The sequence below is a fragment of the Lissotriton vulgaris genome, chromosome 3_1 (assembly GCF_964263255.1).
Source record: "Lissotriton vulgaris chromosome 3_1, aLisVul1.2, whole genome shotgun sequence".
In the NCBI taxonomy this organism is placed as follows: domain Eukaryota; kingdom Metazoa; phylum Chordata; class Amphibia; order Caudata; family Salamandridae; genus Lissotriton; species Lissotriton vulgaris.
This window is the reverse complement of record NC_141689.1, coordinates 1815878103-1815892467: the sequence shown is the minus strand read 5'-3', so window position 1 is coordinate 1815892467 and position 14365 is coordinate 1815878103. Positions and strand designations below refer to the sequence as shown.

At 44.5% G+C, this 14365-nt stretch overlaps 1 protein-coding gene across 2 annotated transcripts in view; it reads left to right on the top strand.

Annotated features, from left to right (window-relative positions):
- The window catches only part of ZNF827 (zinc finger protein 827), a 578049-nt gene that overhangs the window by 212393 nt on the left and 351291 nt on the right, over positions 1-14365 (top strand). For both annotated transcript variants that reach the window (XM_086962262.1, XM_086962263.1), the window contains exon 2: positions 3561-4583. In XM_086962262.1, the coding sequence (XP_086818388.1) occupies positions 3561-4583 (1023 nt within the window). The remainder of the gene's footprint in view (positions 1-3560; positions 4584-14365) is intronic.

Sequence of the window (14365 nt, the reverse complement as noted above, 5' to 3'; positions counted from 1 at the left end):
GATCTGCCCTCTCCTCGGACACCTTCCGCCCTGATCTTCGATTTCTGCCCCCCACATCCACTGACCGCTGTTCCCTCTTTCGAGCCCCCGGTTCGAGCTCCGCTGTCACCTGCTGCCTGAGCCTCCACCTGAGCTCTGCTCACCCCGAGGGATGCTGTCCCCCGAACTCTGCTGGATCCGAGCTCTGCAAGAACTCCACCCCCACCGATGCAGCCGCGTGTGATGCGGGGTCTGCTGCTGACCGGGGGGTGGGGAGCTCAGTTCATCCAAACTCTGCAACTCTCACAGGGCTCTGGCCCGTGGGCGCTTTGTACACTGCTATAAAAAAGGGTTACAGGCTTCTCTCTGTGCTTGCTCTCCTGCCCCCTGGCTGTGCTTGTTCTCCTGCCCCCTGGCTGTGCTTGCTCTCCTGCCCCCTGGCTGTGCTTGCTCCCCTGTCCCCTCTTCCCTCGTTGTGAGCGTTTTTTCTGGCCTCTGTTCCCTGTGTGTGTGTGGCTCTGTGTGTGTGTGTGTGGCTCTGTGTGTGTGTGAGGCTCTGTGTGTGTGTGGCTCTGTGTGTGTGTGTGTGGCTCTGTGTGTGTGTGTGGCTCTGTGTGTGTGTGTGGCTGTGTGTGTGTGTGTGGCTCTGTGTGTGTGGCTCTGTGTGTGTGTGTGGGTGGCTCTGTGTGTGTGTGGGTGGCTCTGTGTGTGTTTGTGGCTCTGTGTGTGCGTGTGGCTCTGTGTGTGTGTGGCTCTGTGTGTGTGTGGCTCTGTGTGTGTGTGTGGCTCTGTGTGTGTGTGTGTGGGTGGCTCTGTATGTGTGTTTGTGGGTGGCTCTGTGTGTGTGTGTGTGTGTGTGGGTGGCTCTGTGTGGGTGCAAATGCAATAGGTCTTGCATTTGCGAGCGATTAACCCCTCCCCTGCTGGTGACGGAACCGCTCCGTCACCAGCCGCGGTCGCGCTGTGCTGATGACGGAGCGGTTCCGTCATGGCCCGCTCGGCACACCTGCGCGGCGCGGGTTCCACGCCTGCGCTGAGCGTTCCATTAAGCGGTCAGGCCGTGACGGACCTGCTCCGTCATGAGCACAGCGCGACCGCGGCTGGTGACGGAGCGGTTCCATCACCAGCATGGGCATGCCTTGCGGCCCCCCGCCCCCTTAGCGCTGCGGCGGAGTAGCCGCCGCAGCGAAGGGGTTAAGCTATTGGCATTGTAAATGACAGTGCCATTTATTTATGTGTTAAAAACAAAAACATAAATAAAAAAAATGTCATGAGCAATGCTGATAGCTCTAACTTTAACAATGCCGAGACCATTGCATTGTAAATGCTTATTCTCATTTAGAAACTGCCCGATGCAAAATGATAAACCACACCCACCCTCTTCGGTAACACATGCAAGCCCCTATCGCCCAACCCTTTTGAGCAAAGTCAGTGAGGTGTGCATTAGTCCCTAAGGCAGAATGAGAGTGGGATCCTTGCATGGGCATGCCACTCCCCCTTAGGGAGACTCATTTACACATTATAAAAGTTACTTAAATGAACCTGAACCACAGATAATTTCTCTGGGCATTTCTCTGGGCACATTCCATTTAATGTTTTTTAAGACCCTCTTGTAAATAAATACATTCATAAATAACATGTATATATCAATATACATATTTAGAGGGGCTTTAGGCCAGCCATATTCATCCATTTGTCTGTTTAACTATCATTTTGCTTCTGTACACCACATGGGGCAATGGACCTGCCCACATTGTCTCTCTTTCACCTTGAGTGAGGCCATTTTCCTGATCACATGTGCTCGTCTACCTAAATAGAAGTGCACTTTGGTGTCTTGGGCCAGTGAGCTGATGCTTTACTTTGCAAATGATTTTTTGCTTTCCATTCTCTCATTTGTTTAGTCGTCCTTGTGTGTTTGAACTGTCTTTAGGTAACAGTAATTCAAATTCAATAGAAGCCTTTCGGCTCACCAATACCATTCATATTTTTCTTTGATGTGCATTAACATTATCAATGAAAAGAGTTTGTAAGGCTGTTTCTTAGTATACCTACCTGCTAGGAATCTCTTGTTCTGTTATATTAAAATTGCAGAAAGTAAGTTATTTTCAAATCTACATCTGTTTTTGCAAGCATATGGCAGCCACGTTCAGATGGCGGCATAGTGTTGTCTTCTTTTTCTATTTGAGGCATATGCTTGCAATAAAAAATAAATAATAACCTTTTCACCAGCTTGCAAAGGCTAGACCATGGGTACTCCTAAACATTTACCCAGGGTCCTCAAAGTATGGTGTGTGGTGTGACCGAGGGCCAGCTGGGGTCTGGGATTGTTTAAGGTTGTCATAGGGGAACGAAGCATGTACATCTAGTGGCTGAATTGCACGATGTGAAACCTAAAAACCTGTGATCAATCCTGGCTTTCCCCTTGACCAAACTGCGTGATCCAAGGCATTTTCTTTCACTTTGCCTCCTTTTTCTTCATTATGGCATATAAGAGGATCTCGAAATACATGAGTTCAGAATGGGCGCTTTACAAAACCTACTCCCGTGTTTTGATTATAATGTTGTCCATGTATATTAGAAATTTGGGCCACCCAGAGGTTGCACATAACAACTGACTTGCCTTTTACTTTACTATCGGCATTGTTGTCAGGGTGGGCTGGGGAAGCATGAATGTTTCTAAATTCATGTTTGTAAATGTTCACCTAAAAACAAATACATCTCAATGCAGTGGTATGGTAAAATGCTTCTGCATGTTAATGCATGTTAATGAAATTCACTTGCCGCATATAATTGTTAAGAGGTCCGCAAGTGGCCCCCAGGCCGTACTTTGAGTAGCCCTGGGCTAGACTGATACCAGTCTGAAGTTGCTTGTCTTCCCATTTAGAGGGGACCTGGCCTTATAGTTTGAGCTAGACTGTTCCCACTGGGGAAGGACCATGGCTGATTTCTGCATAGCTGTTCTCTGCTTAATGTTGATGAGTGAGCAAAAAACGATGGACTTGAATGCGGCACAAGGTACTCCGGTTGCTGCGATTAACTCCGGCATTCCTTCAACCACTTTGTTTTTTATTATCTAACAACCAAGATTTAAAAAATCTTTTATATTCAAGGAGAAAGTATTTGGTGGGGATTTAAAAAGAGAGCTGAGTTTTGTGGAGAAGTTGGCTTTGAATTGGAAAGCGCTGGTGTAGGAGTGCGCCTCCTGCCGCCCCTGCTTTTCCTCTTCAGATTACAGCCAGATCAGTATATCCACTGAACACTGCAGTGAGACTTGAGGCATTGCCTTCATTACATCTTGACAGTAGGCAGCACATGCATTGCAAACCGCAAGACTCTAGTAAAATACTTGACTTCTTACATTTTCAATATCGTATCAATGGGTTACCGAAAGATGCGAAAAACTAATATTTGGTTGGTTTGTTGGAATAATATTACTGATGTCTGTGCTGAAGCTCTGAAGAATCTCGCCAACAGAATATTATGATAGGGACATACATGTGCAGCAGGTTTAAGTTTAAGATGTGTGACCTGTCTTTCCTGTACGTTGTAGTAAATCTTCATGTCTCTCTCCTTTCTTATAGATGGCCATAGACCGGAGGAAGAGGAAGGCGGGCAAAGTGAAGACGACACATGGTTTGGAAATGCTTCTGAAACCCTATCGGACGTTTCCTATGGAGAGGTTCAAGAAAACATTAAGCTATCACTTGAGGACAGAACTCGGGAGACCTCCACTTCACCGGACACCTCACTGGGAAGTGCGACTCCCAGTGGGAGCACTGAGCTGGGCTCCGGTGAGAACGAGGTGCTTCGGGATGCCTCACGGGGTCAAGATTGCCTTTCCCCAGTTGCATCCCCTTTGGATGCAGCAGAGTCTCCTGGTACGAACAGGTCCCTGAGCAGCAGCAACCTCAGGCGGCTGCTGGAGGCCGGCACGCTGAAGCTTGAGACAGACACCACCTCAAATGGAAGGACAGACTCCCCTGTGACCCCTACTCCAAATCTCTCCTTCTCTCCAGCATCTTCACATCATGCCCAACAGTTGAGTGTCCTTGCCCGTAAGCTGACCGAGAAGCAGGAACACAGCGACCAATTCTCCGGCAGTGCCGGCCACAGGTTTATATGGAATTCAAGCGAGTGGTTACAGACCTCCAGCAGCACTTGCAGCTTGTCCCCGGACTCAGCTATCATGAAGCTGAAAGCTGCTGCCAATGCTGTCCTTCAGGACAAATCCCTTTCGAGGACAGATGACTGCCTGCGGTTTGAAACCTTTCCTTCACCCTTCAGTTCACAGTCCGCCAGCTCGACCCTGGCGGCTTTGTCAAAGAAGGTCAGTGAGAGGAATATGGTACCAGGGCAGGAACATGCTTCCCCTCCTGGCCCTTTCCTCTCCTTGGCCTCCATGACGTCTTCAGCTGCCCTCCTCAAGGAGGTCGCTGCAAGGGCAGCTGGGAGTCTTCTTGCAGAGAAAAGCAAGTCACTAGTTCCAGAGGATGCCTTACAGGTGTCCGAGAACAAGAAACAAGAAAAGATGACACCGCCCCCATCCCTGGAACTACTTCTCCTGCCCTCACCAAAGGGAAAACCCTCTAAGCCCAGCAGTACAGGTAGGCACCACAAATTGTAATGCGGTTCTATATTATGAATTATTCTTCTGTAGGATGAAACATAAATTCTACCACAGCAGTAAACCTGTGCTGTTAACCTACTGAATTTGGAAGGCAAAATACCCTGTATATCACGTGAGTGTCTGCTAACGAGGAAAGAATACTTAGTATACCCACAAAATCACATCCTATATTCAGAAAATATGGTTTATTTTTGATGGTGTACATGATTGCAGTAATCAGTGTTTTTTTGCTTGTTCACGTTAAAAATGTAAATTGACTCACTAGTGTAGCACAATCTGAGACAATTAAATAATGGCGTGTTTCAGCTTTAAGCTTCTAGGTTTTAAAAGGGAACTACATGCAAAAAGTTAATAGCCATCCCCCACTCAAATGATACTGACGAACGCAATTTCCAAGCAGAACATTCTGCTGAGTAGAGTGATCACTCTAAAGTCAAACTATTCGACCCTGTTCTGAAGATCTGAAGACAGTATATTTAAAACTTGAGGTTATGATATGTTAAAGCTATTTTCTACAGTGCCAAATTAACTGGAGCAGAGTCTTAATGGTGCTTGAACAAAGTAGGGCAATTGAAAAGAAAAAGCCAGGAGAAGCGAGCAGCATATAACTCAAGAGCTGGTAAACAGATGGGTTTTCAATTTGTCTTTGAATGGCATGAGTGGCTGGGTCACTTGCAGTGCCACCTGCAGCTTTTCAGCAGTAGTGCACTGTCAGGATGCAGTGGCCTGGTTGGTTTCTAGAGGATCATTGCATGAGGCCTTATTATTGTTGGATCTCATTAAACATATGATGGGTTCATCTTTGATTCCTGTTGCTTTATGTCCACTATTGGATAAGGATATGCGTGAGTAAATTGAGCTGATTCTTCTCTGGGTTTTAATGGAAGGCGCTGAGAGGTGAAACCACAAACCATGAATACAAACAACCTCTGGTGTTTTAAGATAATATCTTTTAATTTGGGCACTAGGATTAGAATACTATAGTGGTCAAGTCGAGTTAGTTCATACCATTGATTTCCTAATCGCCGTTCCAGTTCAACCTTCTTTTCTAGCCCTATATTGTTTAAATAGTTGAACCATGAACTTGACCAGTGGTTCAAAACAGTGCTTAATTTGTGAAACAATGAGTAGTGTTGCCCAAAGCTCTGCTGTGCAATTAAATGTCGGCATGCCGAATACCAAAAGTGGTAGTCTTTAATCCACCACCGACACTCCCTTACTCTTTCCGACTCTTCCAGGTTCCTGCTTTCTGTTTGTGACAGTTATGTCATCTTTTTCTTCCTTTGTGTTTCTGATCTGTGTGTTTTTCCCTCTCTCGCACCTAGTAAATATCTGATACCGAAAAATAAGCACCAGTCCCCAAAAATAAGTACTGGTGCCCCCCACCAGCAACCACCACTCAAATTAAGCACTGGTTCTTAATAGTTTGTCTCCTACAGAAACACAATGGAGTGAGTATTTTGGTTACAGCCTACTGAGTTTGATTTTATTAGATCTCTTGAGTATGTCATCCATTCTATTTTGAGTTATTTTAAGGTACTTCCTTTGTTCTTATCACTAAAAAACATACCTTATTAATGCTTCTCGAGGTGCGAGTTTGCTCCTGAAGCTGTTGCAGAACACACACATCATTGTCTTGTGTATGTAATGCAATAGTTTTGTGACGTGCATGAATTACTTAGATGTATTTGTACATAGTCATTCACAAATCAGAGTTACGAATACTGTGTAAATTATTTATTTGATCAATTCTGCCATGGTTCATTTGGTAAAAGGCGGAGTTCAGAGGCTCAGTTCTTTTTAAGTGAAACCTAAACATACTTCAGCCTCTCTTCTTTTCCTGAAACGTAGTACTAGTATTTGCCCCAGCCCCCCCTAATTAGACATATTATTGAAGATTAATTCTGACTGGAATATGGATTGCGGACCGTACCACCACCTGTGCTTATCTTGAAATAATTACAACGCTCCAAGAAACTAACCTCTACTGAGAATTGGACACCCATTGCTTCATTTTTGGGGGGTTACAAGAATGTCAGGTAGTGCCGCAAAAAATCATCACTATTTTTCTTTGACCAGGACTACAATTTTGAAAACAATTCAATTTTACCTAAGGTTACCATATGACTTTGTGTCTACAGCAACATTGTTCCAGTCCTGGGGTTTCCTTTTGCAGATTATTGTTTTTACGTGTGTTTGTTCAATGCCTACAATGGAAATTAACCCCGGCTACAACTTCCAGAATGCAGTAGGATGTTAAAGAAAATTAGGAACTGAATAATGATGTCCCTGATGTCATGGAATCATATGTTAGCCTTAAAGTAACAGACAAGGCAGATAAGCATCAAATCATATCCTCTATGGCTGATGTCACTGTTCAGAAGATATCTCACGCCTGGATGGTGAGCGAAACATAAACATGCGACCTTTACTGCAGGTAGCAATTTTAAACCTCCATAGTTCCGTTATCTATTGGTAGAATCTGAAGGCGCCAGCGGGTGGGAGAAAATGACAGCAGATGTGGGGGATCTTTTGCTCGTTACAGCGGAAGGTGCCAGCATGATAACTCTCCTGTGGAACTCTTGGTGTACTTACTTTCGATTGAAAATATGTTGTATTACAACGGTGGACTGACAGTTGCAGGCATTCTCTGAAAATGTCCTCAAACCATCCTCCTGGTGTACGGAGTGAATGTTGTGAGCAAAACCTCCCGCCTCCAGGAAGATTTGTGAGTCCAAATTATATACATGTCTGCAAGAAAATTGTTTGTCCCTTCAGGGCTGTATGCCAGGCTGAATAGTTGATGATCCCTACTTCCACCCAACCTTGAAAACACTGGTCCTCAATCTACCATGGGTTTACTCTGTGTTCCATATGACCAGTGCAGCCCGCTTAGACAAAGCATTGGGCAGTGTCAGTTACTCTTGGGGCGCGCTTGCAGAGGGTTTTGCTTGCTCGCTCAGCAGCGTTCTCTTATTGGTCACTTCTTACAGTTGGCTGGGCTATGTAGCTAGAGTCAGTGGAAAAGGGTTAGAGCAACGGAAATGCCGAAAAAGAATCCTTAAATATTATTTTGTTATTGGGTTCATTCCTGGATGAAAGAGAAGATTGTTGTTAGACTTGGACTTACTACGTCCCCCTTTCGCTGCCCCCCCCCCCCCCAACACTGTTAATATGTTGGATCAGTAACCTTTGAGAAAGACCAATCTTTTCCAGAGTAGACGCGTGGCACCAAGTGCTTTGATGGCTAGTGAAATGTGCTTCTGGAATATATTGTCATGCTTTTAAATTTGGAAATCGGCTCCTTTTTAAGGAGGATCGTGTTTACCATAGGTCATTGTGTTTGCTGGGTAAACCGCACAACGCTGTGGAATTATTTTTAAAGTATATTTAAAACGAAAAGAATCAGGTTGTTTCAAATTTAAAGTAGGAATCGTTATTTAAGCCACTATTTTTTCTAAAAACTTGGTCTGGTGGTTACAGAAATACCTCTTGCACACCCAACAAAAACACTGATGTTGAAACTCTCTGGAAAAGCCTTGCGTGCTTCTTATATTTATTAGACTGCAGCCAAGAAATGTTCTAAGTCAAATTTGAAATATTAATACGTTGAAAAATATTAAGTACGGTTAAAATAATAATTTCAGCACGGTTCTCCCTTTTGCAATTCCACTTTTCTTTTAATGAAATGAAAAAATAAGTTATCGGAGAACATATTGCATGTCCCACTCCTAAAACTTAAGCAATTAACTGTACAGAGAAGTTGATGACTGTAGCCGGAAGATTTTCATTAACCCCTCATGTGTAACTTCCGTAGTCTATCAACAGATGACGTAATACAGAGAGTCAGCGCATGTTGGTGTAAAGATCGGAGACACTACAAAAGGTGAAGTGAGTCCTGGAAGTAGTCAGTAAGGACGGTACAAATAACTGAACCTCGAATATGACCGATAATGTATGGTTTCTATTACACAAAAGCAACACAGAGAAAATAATTCGTGGTTAATTTTTGGTACAGGAAAGTACCGGGTTTTCCTTTGGAATATGATTGTATTATAAACAGTTTCCCACCTCAGGGGCTGCAAAAACGAAGACTAATTACAGACGAGGAGGAGGAGTTTCTCTCTTTCATATAAGCAGACTTTGCCACAGTGCCACTGATCTGTTCATTTAAGAATCTGGATGTGCGAGTCACCTGCTATTAAAATCAAATATTTTGTATCTTCTCGTGCAGGGTGTAAGTCCTACAAAATAAGTGGGGGGACTCTTCAAGTTAGGTGGTGTCACAGGAAGTGACATCACAACAGGAAGTGGTATCCCATGTGCAGCAGATCTATCATTTGCACGTACTGCAAGATTTAACAATTGAAGCTGCACAGTACTTAAGCCTGTGACTTAAGGTCCCTGTTTGGAGGAATTACCAGCCCAAATGTGGATGAAGTTTGCTGTACAACTAAATTAGTCAAGCCGATAAGTGGTGTAAGTGAGGCATACTAAAACATGGCATGCCAAGTTTTCAGGATGATTATGTGTAAGGCTCCCTGTTTTCATGGATTTTTTACAGAGAAATACAGACAGAAAACAATGTGTTTTCTGTCTGCATATATTTTTTAAAGTGGATAAATACCGAAAATTGTCCTACTTTTAAGTGACTCTCCCTGCTGTCTTTCATGAATTACAGGCAAGCAGCTGGACAGCATGGAAATTAAAAAACAGGATGACATTTCTTTAAATAATGGCATTTGTCAACAAACTTGTATGGTATAACTAGCAGCCCGTCCCGACGTTGTCCGTGTATCAATTGCTGCCAGCCAGTAGTATATTGTTTTGTAGGATTTCGTTTTGATAGCATTTCTTATCTATGACAGGCCTGTGAAACGCTCTGATTCACAGTGCACTGCTGATGCACTTAAGAGTGCGCGTTCAGTAGTGTGTGAACTCGAGTTTCCCTACTTTATTTTTCCTTGCAATATTATATAGCGCAAACTCGACAACATGGCATGAACACATTTACATTACAGAAGAACACATTCATTTGTGGTAGGCACGGAGAGACAAAGCGATTTGCCTGGAATCACAGGATGTTGCGCTGATGCCGAGATTTGAATGTAGCTCCCCAGCTCTAAAGTTCGCAATTCTAGAACTTGTGGCCGGAGGTGTGCCTAGAAAGTGTGTGTCGGTGCTGACCTTCAATGAGAGAGACCTGTGCATTTTTCAAATGGGTGGTGAAAAAATATGAGTATGTTGCTGGAGATGTGGGCCGCCGTGCAACCAATGTACTTACCGGGGGAGGGTAAACACCCATTATTCCGCAACTTTCTTTCCGCATACCATCACTCCGCATATTTTCATTACGAAAGTACCATGACTCCGCAATGTCATTATAACGCATGGCATAACATTTTATATGCTTTTACCATGCATACATTTACAACGAAATTCGTTGTAAATGCATGAATGGTAAAAGCATGTTTTTTAAAAAATGTTTGGATAAGTTAAGTATGGGTATAGGGGTATATGTTTTGGGGTACAGAGGTATATGTTTTGGGGTGTTTGGGTATTTTAAGGGTTCAGATATTGTTTTGGGTTATGGGGTACAGGGGTAGTTTTAGGGTTTAGGGATAGGTATGGGTTTTGGGGCACAGGGGTATTTTTAAGGTTCAAGGCTAGGTTTGGGTTTTGGGGTATAGGGGTATTTTTAGGGTTCAGGGATAGGTTTGGGTTTTGGGGTACAGGGGTATTTTAAGGGTTCAGGGCTAATTTTGGGTTTTGAGGTACAGGGGTATTTTTAGGGTACAGGGCTAGGTTTGGGTTTTGGGGTACAGGGGTATTTTAGGGTTCAGGGGTAGGTTTGGGTTTTGGTGTACAGGGTTATTTTTAGGGTTGAGGGCTAGGTTTGGGTTTTGGGGTACAAAAGTATTTTTAGGGTTCAGGGTAGGTTTGGGTTTTGGAGTACATAGGTATTTTAAGGTTTCAGGGCTAGGTTTAGGTTTTGGGGTACAGGGGTATTTTAGGGTTCAGGGGTAGGTTTGGGTTTTGGGGTACAGGGTATTTTTAGGGTTCAGGGGTAGGTTTGGGTTTTGAGGTACAGGGGTAGTTATAGGGTTCAGGGCTAGGTTTGGGTTTTGGGATACAGGGGTATTTTTAGGGTTTAGGGATAGGTTTGGGTTTTGGGGTACAGGGTATATTTATAGGGTTAAGATGGGTTAGTGTTTAAGGGTGTTGGGGTATTTTAAGGAGTAAGGGTGGTTTATGATTATGGGGTGCAGGGGTATTTAAAGGGAGCTGGGTGGGATTAGCACACAATATGAGACATGGCATGAAGGGCGGAAGGTACCACACACCCCCAGTGTTTGTCACGCCCACAGCACACGCCCACAGCACAACGCAGACACGCCCACAAGGGACTACTTTGCTGGCACGGTTCTTTTACCTTTTAAATGTATATGGTGGGGTCTGCATAGCCTATGTCCTTCTGCTGCAACTGCCCTTTCCAACGCTGTATTGGGTGTTGTGTTTGGTGCTGTGGTTCCTGAGATTACCCGCCTCAAAGGTTTGTGTTCTCTCTTTATTATATTAGTAGAGATATAGACAGCCGCGGTCCGTGGAGGGAGTTCCGGTGGGACAGGCAGGCGGGGCGGGGGAGGGGCAGGGTGGGGGGTGATAAACACCGGAATATGGATGATTGCAGGTAAGTAACCAATTAAACTAATAAAACGAATTTCTTTCCGTGCCCTGCATCGCATTTTGCGATGCAGGGCACAGAACGAAATTTGTTTTATTAATTTAATTGGTTACTTACCTGCAATCATCCATATTCCGGTGTTCTCACCCCTCACCCTGACCCTCCCCCGCCCCGCCTGCCTGCCCCACCGGAACTCCCTCCACGGACCACGGCTGAGTATAGATGATAGTATTTAACCCCTTGCATGCTGATGACGGCCCCCGTCCGTCATGCAGCACGGTGGGCGTGTGCTGATGACGGCTGGGGGCCGTCATGAACTCGAGGTGCAGAATCGCAGCCGCACGCAAGAGGTTAAAGTGGATGTATTGTTATGTAATATTTGCCAGCTTAAATAGCTAAAACTCGAAAGACAGCAAAGTATGAGTGATCATCTATCAGTTAAATAAAGATGGAAATGTACAGTTTCACAACTTCATTTATATGCAAAGCACACAATAAATATGGATTAATACAGATAAAATGGCCAAAAGATAAATATGGATAAAAATAGACACAAATGTTAAAAAAATAAATAGCATAAAACAGGGAGCCCTACTTATGTGTGACATTTCCATGGTTTCAGTGTATATGTGTGACACTTAGAGTGGCACTTTCCATCAGGAAAACCAAGCTACAAAGTGCAAAGTAATAGATATCATTCATTGCACCCTATTCATCAATGAGAAGCTCCACCTTATTTCGAAATTGCTGCAAAACACCTGAAATAAAAAGTTGCGTTTCATACCATGTTCACACATTCAAATGCAATCTATAGTTGTGGGAAATTGGAAATCAAATACTGATTAGCCTACACATGCTTCAAGCAACGAAAATGTAACTTTCTAAAAGCTAGATATTAAAAGCGATGATAAAGTACCTATGCTTCATGGGAGCGTTGAACAAGATTCGCAAGTCGAAACACAAGTACTGACCACACATCTTACTCTTCAGATTTGTGTTGCTTTCTCCATTATGTGCTTTCTTCCCCTTCTGAACACCCCTGCACTCTGTGTTGCTCTCTCTCCTGTGTGCTTTCCCTTGCGAATCCCAGTTTGCTCATTTCTCCCCTGCCCTTTTACTGTATTCTCTCCCTCTCATGCTCTTCTTTCCCCTTCAAACCTCTCTTTCCCCATGGTCTCTGTCCTCCCTATCCGTTCTGTGCTTCTCCCCCAGGAAGATGCTCCATCTGCTTTGTGTTACTCTCTCCCCCTCTGTGTGCTTCTCTGCCCTGAAAACAACCCCTGCCCCGCACTCCTTGTCACTCTCTTCCTTTTGTGGCCCCCCACAACCTGGAAAACACCTCCCCTCCTCTGTGTTGGTCTCTCCCTCATGTGCCTCCCTCTTCTAACCACCTAAACCCACGAAACAGCATTGGCAAAACCGGTAGCCCATCTTGTTGGGGGTTTCGTAGTTTTGCGCAAGGAAGCTTCGGGCGACTTACAAATACTGGAACTAACACATGATGAAGACGCGAGAAAGTTTAGAGAAGCTTGTCATGTGTGTAACATTAATCCGAAGTACAGCAACTATGCACAATGGGCAAACACAGGAAAAGATTTCATAAGAGTGATAGAGATAACACAAACAAGCAAATCAACGGAACCTAAGACAACATTAGCACAGGGTCAAGCTGGCCAAAAGAGGTACACCAGATGCTTCCCAAATTTAAACAAAATTATACCGATAGAGACATGTCACAAGGTACCCAAAACAAGGACTGAATACATGGTTATTGCACACACACATTGGCGCCACTGGAAGCAGTTGCTCAGAGTGCAGTGTGCTTTTGAACAACTGGAGTGGCACAGGGATAACAGTGTGAGGGAAAACTGAGGAATACACAATCTGCGGGAAAAGAGAACCTAGCAGTAGAACTGCTGCAGCTGGACACCACCGCTGACAATTTCTTAAAATTCAGTTTCCTTTTCTGTGCCCTCTGATGTGTGCTGAATTTGTTTGTGGTTTTCTTTCCTGACACATCTGTATTTCCCCTGTATCTCACTTTTATTGTCACTAATAATTTTAAGACAACTATAAAGGATCATTGGGTTAAGGGGTAACTACTTGGAATGCATAAACCAAGCTTGGCCTCTTTATGAATGCCATGCCACTTCAGTGTGCTATGATTTCATAACCTCACCTTCATGCATGCTTGTGCTCCGAATTGAATGCTCTAGGAGTGCACACAATTAATATTATCATAACATTCCAGTTCCGCTTTTCCTGTCATAAATGGCTTTATTCAGAAATGTATGTTTCGCAGACTAACACTCCCGGGACTCCTTCAAATATTTTCACACACACGTAGCTTGCCACTTTCAGTCACCAACCTTCACATCCTCCACCCCGAGTTGAGTTTGCTTCTCTTTACTTTGCATTTTGTGCCATGTGTTGTGTTACACTAGCTGTTGTTACACTGTGTTTTGCTTAGGGGTGTAACATTTGCCGAAAGGGAGAGCTCTCTGTTGACATTCCAGTGGCCTCTGTGCATGTGTCCATGCTCCCTCATCGCCAGTAGGCCTGCCACAGAGGCGCAACTAGAGCCAAATTTTGGGGGTGGGCTGCTAAAAATTTCGGGGGCTGACTCTTCCAGCAATATATAGAGTGGAGATGCCGGGGCTCCAAGAAAAGGTGAAAAACAACAAAGCCTCATTCACAAGCAAATGGTATTTTAAAGACCTGTGAAGTACTCGAGTACTATGTGTGTGGTCAGGGAGCTGTCTCAGCCCGGGCTGCAACACAAGGGGTGGGGCTGAAGCCCTTTGAGCACAATGGGCGTTACGCGCCTGGCCTGCCAATAGCAAATTATCCCTGCTCTGGCCCGGCCTCCCAGTCATGAACACTGCAGTGTGCAAAGCAGAACTTTGATAGGTAGCGCATTCGCGCGCTACACAAAATTGACAGCGATGGACGGGTAAGTATCTTAGAAAGTTAGGGGCGGCCGTGCGGGCAAGTAACTCGTTTTCTTAGGTAGTCTAGCTTTTGATCAGGGGGACGGCGGCCACCCTTTAAAATAAATGGAGGGACACCGTCCA